The sequence below is a fragment of the Aegilops tauschii genome, chromosome 5 (assembly GCF_002575655.3).
Source record: "Aegilops tauschii subsp. strangulata cultivar AL8/78 chromosome 5, Aet v6.0, whole genome shotgun sequence".
Taxonomy (NCBI): Eukaryota; Viridiplantae; Streptophyta; class Magnoliopsida; order Poales; family Poaceae; genus Aegilops; species Aegilops tauschii.
In genome coordinates, this window is record NC_053039.3 from 228,456,194 (window position 1) to 228,468,795 (window position 12,602).

General features: G+C 49.2%; 2 protein-coding genes across 2 annotated transcripts; both read left to right on the top strand.

Annotated features, from left to right (window-relative positions):
* The first annotated feature begins 3,942 nt into the window (after positions 1–3,942).
* LOC109771193 (uncharacterized) lies at positions 3,943–5,898 on the top strand. The gene has a single exon (XM_020329894.1). It carries the CDS (start codon positions 3,943–3,945, stop codon positions 5,896–5,898), a length of 1,956 nt encoding a protein of 651 aa, XP_020185483.1.
* Positions 5,899–5,904: 6 nt separating this feature from the next.
* LOC141022701 (uncharacterized mitochondrial protein AtMg00860-like) lies at positions 5,905–6,651 on the top strand. Its single transcript, XM_073498964.1, has one exon. It carries the CDS (start codon positions 5,905–5,907, stop codon positions 6,649–6,651), a length of 747 nt encoding a protein of 248 aa, XP_073355065.1.
* Positions 6,652–12,602: the final 5,951 nt, after the last annotated feature.

Here is a 12,602-nt window from a genome sequence, read left to right on the forward strand (position 1 = left end):
AGGCAAGGACCAAATTGGATTGTCAAGACGAGCAAGGGTTGGTTGCGCTTTTCAAGCACTCGTTGATGAAGTATCGTTCCTACCTGAGGCAAGCGCACTTCGATGGCAAGCCTCTAAACGAAATTTCTATAAAGTCTCCGGTGCTACATTTATCCGACAGTGACTGGAATAATATTGTTACACATTGGTCTCATCTGCAGCGTAAGGTACTGTCTATGATATCACATCACAATTTGAACTACATTTCTGCATTTGCCTTAATGTCTCACTTGTACGAAAACTGTTAGTAGAAGAACATTCATTCTCAAGGGACCACATAATCTCGCAACTATACTGCACACTGCATTGCTCTTGTGAGTACCTCTTGCCCTATATGACCATACTTATTTTCATAGCTGTTTGATTATGTAGCATCACTGCACATGTTAGCCTCGTTATCGTCCATTTGGTGGACATTATAAGATCCGTATGGACTCTTACACAAATTTAGAATCAACCCAATGCTTTTGAAGAGGTTTAGCTCTGCAGTCCTCTTGTAAGGACTGAACGTCGTCTATCGCTGTACTTACATTAACAACTACTCCCTCCGTCCCATAATATAAGAACGTTTTGTATAGTACACCAGTGTTCAAAACACTCTTGTATTATGGGAAGAGGGATTGGTTCATTGTGTAGCATTCTGCATCTTATCTCCCTGGCCCACCATTTACTCAGATCTATATTTAATCTTACCAGAAAGTTGAATACACACACAATGCCAGTGCAGAAGTGTTGCCCATTGGTCTTGTCAGTACATTTTGTCCTGTAACGCTTGTACTTCCAGGGATTGGTAGTTGATTATGTAGCATGAATCTGCATCTTATCTTCATTATCCTCTATCCCTTCCAGTATTATCATATCTATAATTACTCTCTACAAAATGTAGAGTACAGGCAATGCTTATGAAGAAGATTCTGTGCTGAAATTCTTGAGTTATCCTTCCCTTGACATGGAGAAGAGCATTATAAAGCCAGTGTTAACTGTTAATGTAAGTCAGTCCTTCTAAAGCCTTTATCCTCAATTGCTGTTTAATTTGCTCATACTCCCTATCGTTTACTGATGTTTAGTTTGTTGTTTCTATCAAAATGCATGTTCGCAAGAACCGTAAGTTCCAAGTTTTACTTGTAAAACCAAATTCCTTATTCATACCATGCACATTACTCAATATTCCCTATATGTATGCTTGTTTTTGTGGATCTATAATCCAGTGTGTGGTGAAGCAGCCCACGTTTGCACCTTGTCATCTCCTGTTTTATCTTACTGATGTGGCTGATGATATGAACAACATGCCACGCACATTAACCAAAATAGATACAATGATTGTCTTTGCCCTTCATCTATGCTTGTTATGTTGATATGGTAATCCAGTAGTGTGGTGAAGCTCCCCGCATTATGAATAATGCCAGATTATGCTATTGATATTTTGAACTTACTCTTTATTTTCTAATTTGAAATTGGATGGAATTGACAGCACAGTTATGATCTTTATTTATACACGTGGAAAACCTGTCATCTCTCTGCTTGTTTCAGGGTGATATGCCTGATGGCATGCACAAGTGTGTTGAAGGCTGTGAGACAAACCCAACATATATTGCAGCAAAGAAGGCAAAACATCTTCAAGATAGCGAGACAACCCCAAAGTCTTGTCTTGATGCAGTGTTCAAGTTACTTGAGACTAGCAGTCAGACAAGCTCACAGAATTTGTTGTCTGAATCAGTTCGACTTCTTCAGTCCCAAGTTCTAGCACAAAGGCATTCTGCAACTCAACTTCGACTTGAAGTCCTATCTCTAAGAAAGATTGCGGAGAACACCAATGAGAACCTCATTGCTAAACAGCTACACCTGGAAGCTATGACCGACATGCTAGGCCGGTCTCACAGCCTTGCTCAGCAGCTTGCGCAGCAGTTCCCGCACAAGGCTAACCTTTCTAGAACTGTCTTGGAAGTGATCTCGGTTCAGTATTATTTTGTTACGCTGCAATGGTGCCCAGTTTTTGTAATCTGCTTCTTAGTTGCGCTTTATGATCACTGGTGGCGAACTTCGATGCCCAGTGGATGTAATATACCATAAATTATTTATTGTATAGTGTAGGTTTATTCTAAATTACTATGCCATAATTTCTTTATTGTATAGAGTAGGTTTGTTCTTAATTCCTACTAGTTACTGCCATCATTCGCTATCTAAAAAGAAATCTGATGTAGTCGACCGGGCCGAAACATTCGCCTCTAATGGGCCTGGTTTTTAGCGGGCCACAATTGGGACGGCCTGCATCTTTCTTGGGCCCGAATGGCCATTGGGGCCTTCACACTTTACGCCAGGCCCACAACTTACTTCGGCCTATATTCGGCCCAAATTTTAGTTGGGCCTTTTGTGGACCCAGCGCTTAGATTGGCCCAGGTAGCGTTGGGCCATTAACAGGCTGAATATTCTACTGGCCAGTTACGGCCCAGAAGAAACCATGGGCCTTTAGCAGGCTGAAATGCATGTTGGGCCTCAATTTTCACTAGTCGTCGACGGGCCTTCAGCAGGCTGAAATGTAGACCGGGCCTTTTTTGGCCCAGTTATATGACGGGCCATTACCAGGCCGAAACATATCTTGGGCCTTAGTTGGCCCACTGATATCATGGGCCTTTAAGAGGCTGAAAGCTTAGTACATGCATCAATGGGCCGAATTATACGACAGGCCTTTAACAGGCCCAAAGTCACGTTGGGCTGAACTGTTGCCACCTTTATCACGGGCCGTTAGTGGGCCGGATGTCGCGTCGGACCATATATGGCCCATGGGCAGCACGGGCCATTCCTAGGCCGAAAGACACACCGGGCTGAAATGGGCCCATGTCTACATCGGGCCTCTAACAGGCCGAAATTCATTGGGCTGTAATTGGGCCCAAATATTCAGCGAACAATTAACGGGCCAGATCTGGCTTCGGGCCGTAAATGGGCCTTTATTAAACAGGCCGTTATTGGGCTGGCCCACTAGTACCTGAGTAAGTACTACGGGCCTTTGACTGGGCCGGCCTTTTTAACCTATATGGGCCTCTGTTGGGCCCTACCACGTGTCGACGTATCATAGGCATGTCTCCTCCAATGGACGGGCGACATCTGGCCCACCGAGGAGCAGACATGTGTTTCCTCCGGCCAATGACAATTTTACACGTGGAAAATCACCATTGGTCCGGGCTGTTAACGGGTTATCGGATCCAAAACCGGACCCGATAGCTTAACGGCGAGCCGTTAAAGTGGATGCCACGTGTCGGTCACCCTTGACGAAAGCACTTCTATGACGCGTGATTTATCGTCATGGAAGTGGACACTTCCATGATGATAATTTTTGTAATGTCATGGAACACTTCTACGACAGCACATCCATGACTATCTTGATTCTGTCATAAAATTTTCATGGATGTACATGCATGACAGAAAACGTGACCTACTGTGACAAACACGTATCATCACGGAAGTGTCTTTTTTTTGTAGTGCATGTCATGTGGGGCCAGCCCTATAGGCGCAAGGGACCTGCGCGGGCAGGCCCTGCACCTGCCTAAAAATGTGTCCTAGTTTAATTATAGTTTTTTTTAGATTAGGAGTCTGGGTATTAGTTGGAAAGGTTTAGTCCCGTAGAAGGTTACCCTGCCAACACCCAATTGTAATAGGAGTCTGTAATCTGGTCTTGTAATTAGGCTATATATAGCCAGCCCTTGGATCAATAAACGCAAGAAGAAAATAACCTACAACTTCACCTCCTTGCTCCTGCGCCACGGCGCCCCTCCTCAACCCCCTTCTCCAACCATAGGCCGGCGAGGGCCTCGCCCTCGTCCTCCTACAACCCACGACTACAACCTGCGCGACAATCAGCCAGGCCGTGACAACTTGGTATCAGCTTCCTCGTCGATCCCAGCGGCCATGTCTCCGCCACCGCCACAGGTGCCCCTGCCTCAAACCTTGGTAGACCTCGCCACCAAACAGCACGAGGATCATGAGGCCGTGGTTTCCACTTTGAACAGCCTCTCGGAGGAGAACCACACCGCTCGGACAGAGCGCGCCGAGGACCAGGCCACCCTCCAGTCCATCGTTGAGATGCTCAAAACCCTCCAGGGCCAGCTGGCGGACACGTCACAGCAGCAGCGCGCGCAGAACCTGGCCCTCCTTCGGCTGGAAGGCAAGGGCATGCCTCAATTTGGTGGTACCGGGCTCCTACGGCCCCCAGATGCGCCGTCCCACACCGGGGCCCCGGCCGATCTGGCGGATCGGGCTCCACGCCTGTACAAGATTGATTTCCCCCTCTTTGACGGGGCCAGCGATCCGCGGCCATGGCTGACACGCTGCAATCTCTTCTTCCTCGGGCGCCGAACGCCGGAGTCGGATAAGACGTGGCTCGCCTCATACCATCTCATCGATGTCGCCGCATTATGGTATGGCCACCTTGAGACTAAGCTGGGCCAGCGGCCGTCCTGGACCGAGTTTCAAAATCTAATCGCCAACCACTTTGGACCGCCGGCCCGCGCCAACCCCTTTGGTGAGCTGATCTCCACCTGCCGCTCCGACACCGTGGCGGAATACTTTAAGCGCTTTCTAGAGAATCTTTCTCGGGTGCACCCCATTGCTGACGACGATGAGCGGGATATCTTCACCAACAACTTGGGCGAGCCTATGAAAACTCAGGTCGAGATGTTGAAACCGGCGACATTGGATGCGGCTATGGACTTAGCAATATCCTTTGAGCACCTCAATACTGTCACCAGCACCACGGCTACCCCGGGCTGGCCCAGCCGTCCACTCCGCCCCATGGCCGCACCTACTCCGGCCTTACCGGACTCCTCCAACCCCACGCCCGCGCTCGTCTTTAAAAGACTCACGCCCGCCGAGATGGATGAACGGCGCGCTAAGGGTCTCTGCTTCAATTGTGACGAGAAGTTCGCGCGGGTCCATCGCTGCAAAAGACTGTTCTACATTCAATCCGTCGAAGCCGAAGAGGAGCAGTTTGAGGATTTCCAGGAGGCACAAATCTCACTATTGGCTGTCACCGGAATTCCTACCAGTGACGCAATGCAGGTCACTCTTTGCATTGGGGACCGTTACTTGGTCGCCTTGCTTGATTCAGGCAGCACTCATAACTTCATCCACGAAGAGCTGGCCACCATCGTCGGGCTGCCTTTCTCCTCCAATCGTTGCTTGGTAGTCACGATCGCCAGTGGCGATAAGGTCACCTGTCGGGGACTGCTTCAGCAGGCTGCGATCACCATTGATAAGGAGCGTTTCATTGTTGATCTGCATGCCATTCCATTGGGCGGGTTTGACATCGTCCTCGGTACACGATTCCTCAAAACTCTTGGGCCAATTCTCTGGGATTTCACTACACAGTGGATGTCGTTTTGGCACTCGGATCACCGTGTGGAGTGGTTTGGCCTCGGCTCCCTCGGACGGCCTGCCCACCTACATGCGTACGAAGGCAAGGACCTTCTGGACAACCTACTGGCCACTTTCACCGATGTTTTCGCCGACCCACAGGGCCTGCCATCACAGCACACACATGACCATCATATTCATCTTATTCCTGGGACACCGCCGATTGCTGTCCGTCCCTACTGCTACCAAATGATTCAAAAAGATGAACTGGAGCGCCAATGTTCGGAGATGCTGGCTCGCGGTCTGATCTGTCCTAGTTCTTCTGCATTTTCATCCCCCGTTCTACTCGTCAGAAAGGCCGATGGGACTTGGCGTTTCTGTATCGACTACCGTGGTCTCAACCTTGTCACCATCAAGGACAAGTTTCCAATTCCCGTTGTCGATGAACTTCCGGATGAACTCAAGGGCACCTGCTTTTTCACCAAACTGGATCTCCGGTCGGGTTACCACTAGGTACGGATGGCCCCTGAAGATATCCACAAGACGACATTCCGCACACATGAGGGCCTCTTTGAGTGTGTGGTGATGGCCTTTGGTTTGACAAATGCCCCAGCGACGTTCCAAGCACTCATGAACGATGTCTTCCATCCCTACCTTCGTTGGTTTGTGCTTGTGTACTTCGATGATATCTTGATCTACAACTCGTCCTGGTGGGATCACCTACGTCATGTCAAGCTTGTTTTGGAGGCTATGCGCACACATCAACTGTTTCTCAAGCGCTCCAAGTGTTCCTTTGGGGAGGAAACCATGGCTTGTCTGAAACACGTCATCTCCGCTGCAGGAGTTGCCATGGACAGCGACAAGGTTCTAGCCATGGTAGACTGGCCGGTTCCGCGCACCATCCGCGCTATGCGTGGTTTCTTAGGACTGGCAGGATACTATCGCAAGTTCATCCGGGATTTTGGCACCATTGCAGCTCCCCTCACGGCGCTCCTCAAGAAAGACATATTTCTTTGGACGCTTGCAGCGAATATCGCCTTTGAAGCCCTCAAGAAAGCTCTTACCACCGCCCCTGTGCTTCAGTTGCCGGATTTTGCAGTTGCATTCATTGTGGAGTGTGATGCATCTGGATCTGGTTTCGGGGCAGTCCTGCATCAAGGTGGCGGCCCCATTGCCTATTTCAGCAAAACCATTGCTCCACGTCATGCTTCTCTCGCCGCTTATGAGCGGGAGCTCATTGGTCTGGCGCACGCCGTGCACCACTAGCGGCCATATCTTTGGGGACGTGTGTTCATCGTCAAAACTGACCACTACAGCCTGAAGTTTTTGCTGGACCAACGCCTCGCTACCATTCCATAGCATCATTGGGTGGGCAAGCTGTTGGGGTTCGACTTCACGGTGGAATATAAACCAGGTCGCCAAAAAATCGTCGCCGATGCTCTTTCTCGCCGTGATGCTCCTGCCGGCCAGGCACTCGCCATCTCCGGGCCTTCATTTGATCTGTTTGAAGCTCTCCGTCAGGCTGCACACACGGACCCGGCGCTTGTCACTTTCCGGGAACAACTCGAATCTGGTGAGTTAGGACAGCCTTGGGCTCTCGTTAATGGTGTTGTTACCTTCCAACAACGGGCTTATGTGCCACCCGCATCGCCGCTGCTCGGGGAGGTCCTGGCTGCAGCCCATGATGCGGGCCATGAAGGTATCCAGAAGTCACTTCATCGTCTTCGCCAGGATTTCCATCTGCTGCAAGCAAGGGCAACACTTCAGCAGTATATTCGTGCTTGTTAGGTTTGTCAAAGCAACAAGATGGAGGAGCTTCATCTAGCCGGCTTATTGCAGCCCTTGACAGTGCCATCTCGTGTCTGGGAAGACATCTCCATTGATTTCATTGAGGCACTTCCGAAGGTGGGCGGCAAAAGTTTGATACTAACCGTCGTGGACCGTTTCTCCAAGTATGTGCATTTCATCCCCTTGGCGCATCCGTACACTGCGGAGTCCATTGTTAAGGCCTTCTTCTCCAACATTGTCTGCCTTCATGGGTTTCCCACATCCATCATTTCAGACAGGGATGTAGTTTTCACTTCGGGCTTTTGGAAGGCTCTGTTTGCCGCCGCAGGGACGCGCTTGCACATGAGTTCGACCTTCCATCCGCAGTCTGATGGAAAATCTGACGCGGTCAATCGCGTCATCACCATGTACATTCATTGCATAACTAGGGATCGCCCCCCGCAGTGGCTCCAATGGTTGCCTTGGGCGGAGTACTGCTACAACACTTCATACCACTCAGCGTTGAAGGACACTCCTTTCAGGGTGGTTTATGGACGGGATCCCCCCTCATTGCGGGACTATACGCCGGGCGAGATTCACAATCAGGCGGTGGAACGGCAGATCGTCGACTGCGATCAGTTCTTACTCGACTTCCGTGAGCGTCTCCTTCAGGCAGCACAACAGTACAAGCATTACTATGATGATAAGCATCAGGCCCTTTCTTTTGATGTTGGAGAGTGGGTTTGGCTCCGTCTTCAGCACCGACCGACAGCATTCCTTGGAGTAGGCGCCAAAGAGAAATTAGCTCCCAAATATTATGGGCCTTTCAAAGTCCTCGCTAAAATCGATACGGTTGCTTACCGTTTGGAGCTGCCCCCACGCGCCCGCATTCACAATGTCTTCCATGTCGGGGTCCTGAAGAAGTAACATGGTCCACCGCCGGCAGTTCCGCCGATGCTTCCACCTCTGTTTCAGGGTCGAGTACATCCAACCCCTATCCGAGCATTGCGTGCTCGTATTGCTCGCGGTGTCCAGCAGGTGCTCATTCACTGGGAGGGCCAGCCGGCGTCTGCTGCTTCATGGGAGGATGTTACAAACTTCCGCGAACGTTATCCAAGCTTCCAGCTCGAGGATGAGCTGTTTCAGAATGGAGGGGGAGATGTCATGTGGGGCCAGCCCTATAGGCGCAAGGGACCTGTGCGGGCCGGCCCTGCACCTGCCTAAAAATATGTCCTAGTTTAATTATAGTTTTTTAGATTAGGAGTCTGGGTATTAGTTGGAAAGGTTTAGTCCCGTAGAAGGTTACCCTTCCAACACCCAATTGTAATAGGAGTCTGTAATCTGGTCTTTTAATTAGGTTATACATAGCCAATCCTTGGATCAATAAACGCAAGCAGAAAATAACCTACAACCTCACCTCCTTGCTCCTACGCCACGGCGCCCCTCCTCAACCCCCTTCTCCAACCATAGGCCGGCGAGGGCCTCGCCCTCGTCCTCCGACAACCCACGACTACAACCTGCACGGCAATCAGCCAGGCCATGACAACTGCACCTCTTACTCATCTACAATTTTGTTCAGTTTTTTTATCATACATACTAAACTGTATCCAGTACATAGAAGCCACCAAAACCCAAAATTCAAAGATAAAGAACTATTCATTTGAGCACAATACTTCCGAAGTCTAGCCAATTATTTAGATATTCTTTCCTTAATGGATATAATAGAGACAATCAGCCAAAAAGTAACACCTAACCTGTAGCTAACTTCTTGGTCTAACCCACCAATCATTCAAAACTGTACACACATGCAATTTGGATAATAGAAGTTGAGAACGCAGTTACATGTAAGTCGGCCGTGGGCTTTAAGGTTGTCAGACGCTAGCACTGAAAAAAGTAACAGAGAATTATGACTGTTATTAACAAGAAAAAAATTCCTTGGCGTCAAAGAACAATTCTCTCTAATACAGAGGTTACAATAGTGCCTTGATAGAATAACAGAGAGGCGTAATTTAAAGAAAACGCTGCAAAAATCTCAAGTTTAAGGACAGCATGATATTAAAAATTAGAAAATAGACCACTTGGCTGATTGTAGTTTTTTGCGAATTGATTGTAGTAACGCATAATACGAGTTTTTCTCTCTAATACAGAGGTTACAATAGTACTTGATAGAATTACAGAGAGACGTAGTTTAAAGAAAACGCTGCAGAAATCTCGAGTTTAAGGACAACATGATATTAAAAATTAGAAAACAAATCACCTTGTTGATTGTAGTAACGCATAATACGAGTTCCTGAACTGGTACATACAAGTAGCCGCCAAGATCTCAACGTCAGCAGTTACTGTAATAACAATGCAGTGATTCTTTTCACAGAACTTGTCATTGGCAAAATGCAGCAGTAAAAGGTGCTGAGGAACAGCAGGACCCAACGGCCGAGCCGCTGAGGCGGGGGAGCGAGCGTGACGTACTAGCCGAAATCGTTGCCAGGCGAGAAGATGTCGCCGGCTTCTGCCGCCGGAGGTCGCTCCGCACCAGCGCCCGGTAGTAGCCCCCGCTCCCTGCGGCGGCCACCGCGCCCCATGGAGCCCCGCCGCCAGCCGTGCCTCGTCGAAGCCCATCACAAAAACCACGGCGCCCCTACTCGCCCATGGCCGCGACCTGCACCCAATCTGAAACCACCGCGCATGACAACCTCTCACTTTCTTCCTTGCCCCCTTCCTCTTCCCTCTCCCTCTCATCTTCTCTATCTCCTAGCCACCGTCACCCTTTGGCTGCAGGTCGCCAGCCCCACCGGGACAGATACAGGAGAGGACTCCGGGCGACCACGAGCTCCGCCGCGCTGCCATCGACATCGTGGAAAGGAGAGGAGGAGGAGGCGACATGGAGAAGAGGAGGCGGGGGAGAGAGAGGAGATGTTCACCTCGCAGCTGACATGGACCCCTTTCCTCTCGATATTTCTCTCACAGCGGACATGCGCTGCCCGCTTTCTCTCGCTCTCGCTGCCCGCTTTTCCTTGTTGGCCGCTTTGCACTATTCATAGCGATTCAAGGTGCCATGGATGGCTTGGTTCTGCCTATGTACCAGCTCATCCTTTATAAGTTGACTAGCCGCCGTCACCCTTTGGCTGCAGGTCACCAGCCCGACCGGGACGGATGTGGGAGAGGACTCCGGCTGACCACGTGCTCCGCCGCGCCGCCATCGACATCGAGGAAAGGAGAGGAGGAGGAGGCGGCAGAGAGAGAGAGAGAGAGAGAGAGGAGATGTTTACCTCGCAGCTGACATGGACCCCTTTCCTCTCGACATTTCTCTCGCAGCGGACATGGGCTGCCCGCTTTCTCTCGCTCTCGCTGCTTGCTTTTCCTCGTTGGCCGCTTTGCACTATTCATAGCGATTCAAGGCGCCGTGGATGGCTTGGTTCTGCCTATGTACCAGCTCATCCTTTATAAGTTGATAATACATTATCACATTTATTAATGTGTTTTGTCACCCAATCTTGAAGTTCCTTCCTTAAACTCCCAAACGCATCCGAAAATGACATCCTGGTGAAAACATGCAAAAAGAAGTGCGCAAATGCGGTAAAACTCGGGAAAGCCTACTATGTAGGCACAAAATAGAGGATAAAATATTTACAAAATTTGGACTCATCAGACGGTGATAGCGCCGCATGCCTCATCTCACTTCTAAAATGAAAGCTAACAGGGATAGACAAGCAAGCCTCGCAACAGCTTCATCAATGGGCAACGACATGCCCCCACGGGTCATCACCTTGGAGCAGGTCCTCATAATGGCCCAAGGTGGATCCAAAGCGATGTCAACCGGTTTTCGGCACCCAACAACTTTCCTTAACTCATATGGTCCTCCTCCAGTCGGTGCTCCTCTAGAAAGTGGAGGTTCTAGTGCTGCTTAGCCTGCTGAACGCGGACACTAGCGGATCCTCCGCATCTGCCAGCACACAGTTGTAGTGTTTCCTCACCTACAACATGCTCAGCCTAAACACCAGTGAATCCTCCACCGGGACGGGCACCTACTCCTCCTCCTCTTTCTTTGCCTCCTCCATGGCTCCACCATGGCCATAGGGTCGCCCTCTTCCCTGTCCTCCTTCATCTCATCTTCGAAGCACTTTGGAGAGGTCGAAGGTTGGCCCTCATTAACGAGGGCTTGGCGACTAGCCTCTGCTACTTGTGAGTTGCGTTGAGATTTTCCTCGAAGAGGAGAGGATATGAAGCACAGTAGAGATAAGTATTTCCCTCAGTGAGAACCAAGGTATCAATCCAGTAGGAGAATCACGCAAAGCCTCGTGAACAACACCTGCACACACAAAAACAAATACTTGCACCCAACGCAGGCAAGAGGGTTGTCAATCCCCTTGAACTTGTTACTTGCAAGGATTAAATCTCGTAGTGGTAGATAGATAAATTGCAAAACAAAATAAAAAGAAATAAAATTGCAGCAAGGATATTTTGGTTTTTTATATATGATAAAAGTAGACCCGGGGGCCATAGTTTTCACTAGAGGCTTCTCTCTCGAACACATATCATATGGTGGGTGAACAAATTACTGTTGGGCAATTGAGAAAAGCGCATAGTTATGACGACATTGAAGGCAATGATCATGTTATAGGCATCACGTCCGAGACAACTAGACCAACTCCTATCTGCATCTGCTACTATTAACCCACCCATTGACAACTATCCAACATGCATCTAGGGTATTAAGTTAATAAAAACAGAGTAACGCCTTAAGCAAGATAACATGATGTAGACAAAGTAAACTCAACTAATATGAATAAACCCATCATTTTACCCTTAATGGCACCAATACAAATACGTGTCTTATCCCATTCTGTCACTAGGATAGAGCACCGCAAGATTGAACCCATAACAAAGCACCTCTCCCACTAAAGATAAACCAATCTAGTTGGCCAAACCAAACGGACAGATCGGAGAGAAATACAAAGCTATAACAATCATGCATAATAAAGTTCAAAAAAGACTCAATTAATTCTCATGAATATTCATATCATAAACCCACAATTCATCCGATTCCAACAAACACACTGCAAAAGAAGATTAAATCGGATAGAACTTCAAGAACATCGAGGAGAACATTGGATTGAAGATCAAAGAGGGAGAAGAAGCCATCTAGCTACTAGCTATGGACCCGTAGGTCTATGGTGAACTACTTACGCATCATTGGAGGGCAACAAGGATGATGTAGAAGCCCTCGGTGATCGATTCCCCCACCGGCAGAGTACCGGAAAAGGCCTCCAGATGGGATCGCGAAAGAACAGAAGCTTGCGGCGGCAGAAAGTGTTTCGGGTGGCTCTCTTGGTATATTGGAGGCGGAATTAGGTCAAGAGGTGGCACAATGGGCCCACAAGCTCACGGGGCGCCCCTCGGGGCGCGCCCTACGAGCTTGTCGCTCCCCCATGGCTCTTCTGGTCTTCTTCCGA

Coding starts and splice junctions, on each gene's coding strand:
- LOC141022701 (XM_073498964.1), top strand. CDS start 5,905: ATGGCCCCTGAAGATATCCACAAGACGACATTCCGCACACATGAGGGC.
- LOC109771193 (XM_020329894.1), top strand. CDS start 3,943: ATGTCTCCGCCACCGCCACAGGTGCCCCTGCCTCAAACCTTGGTAGAC.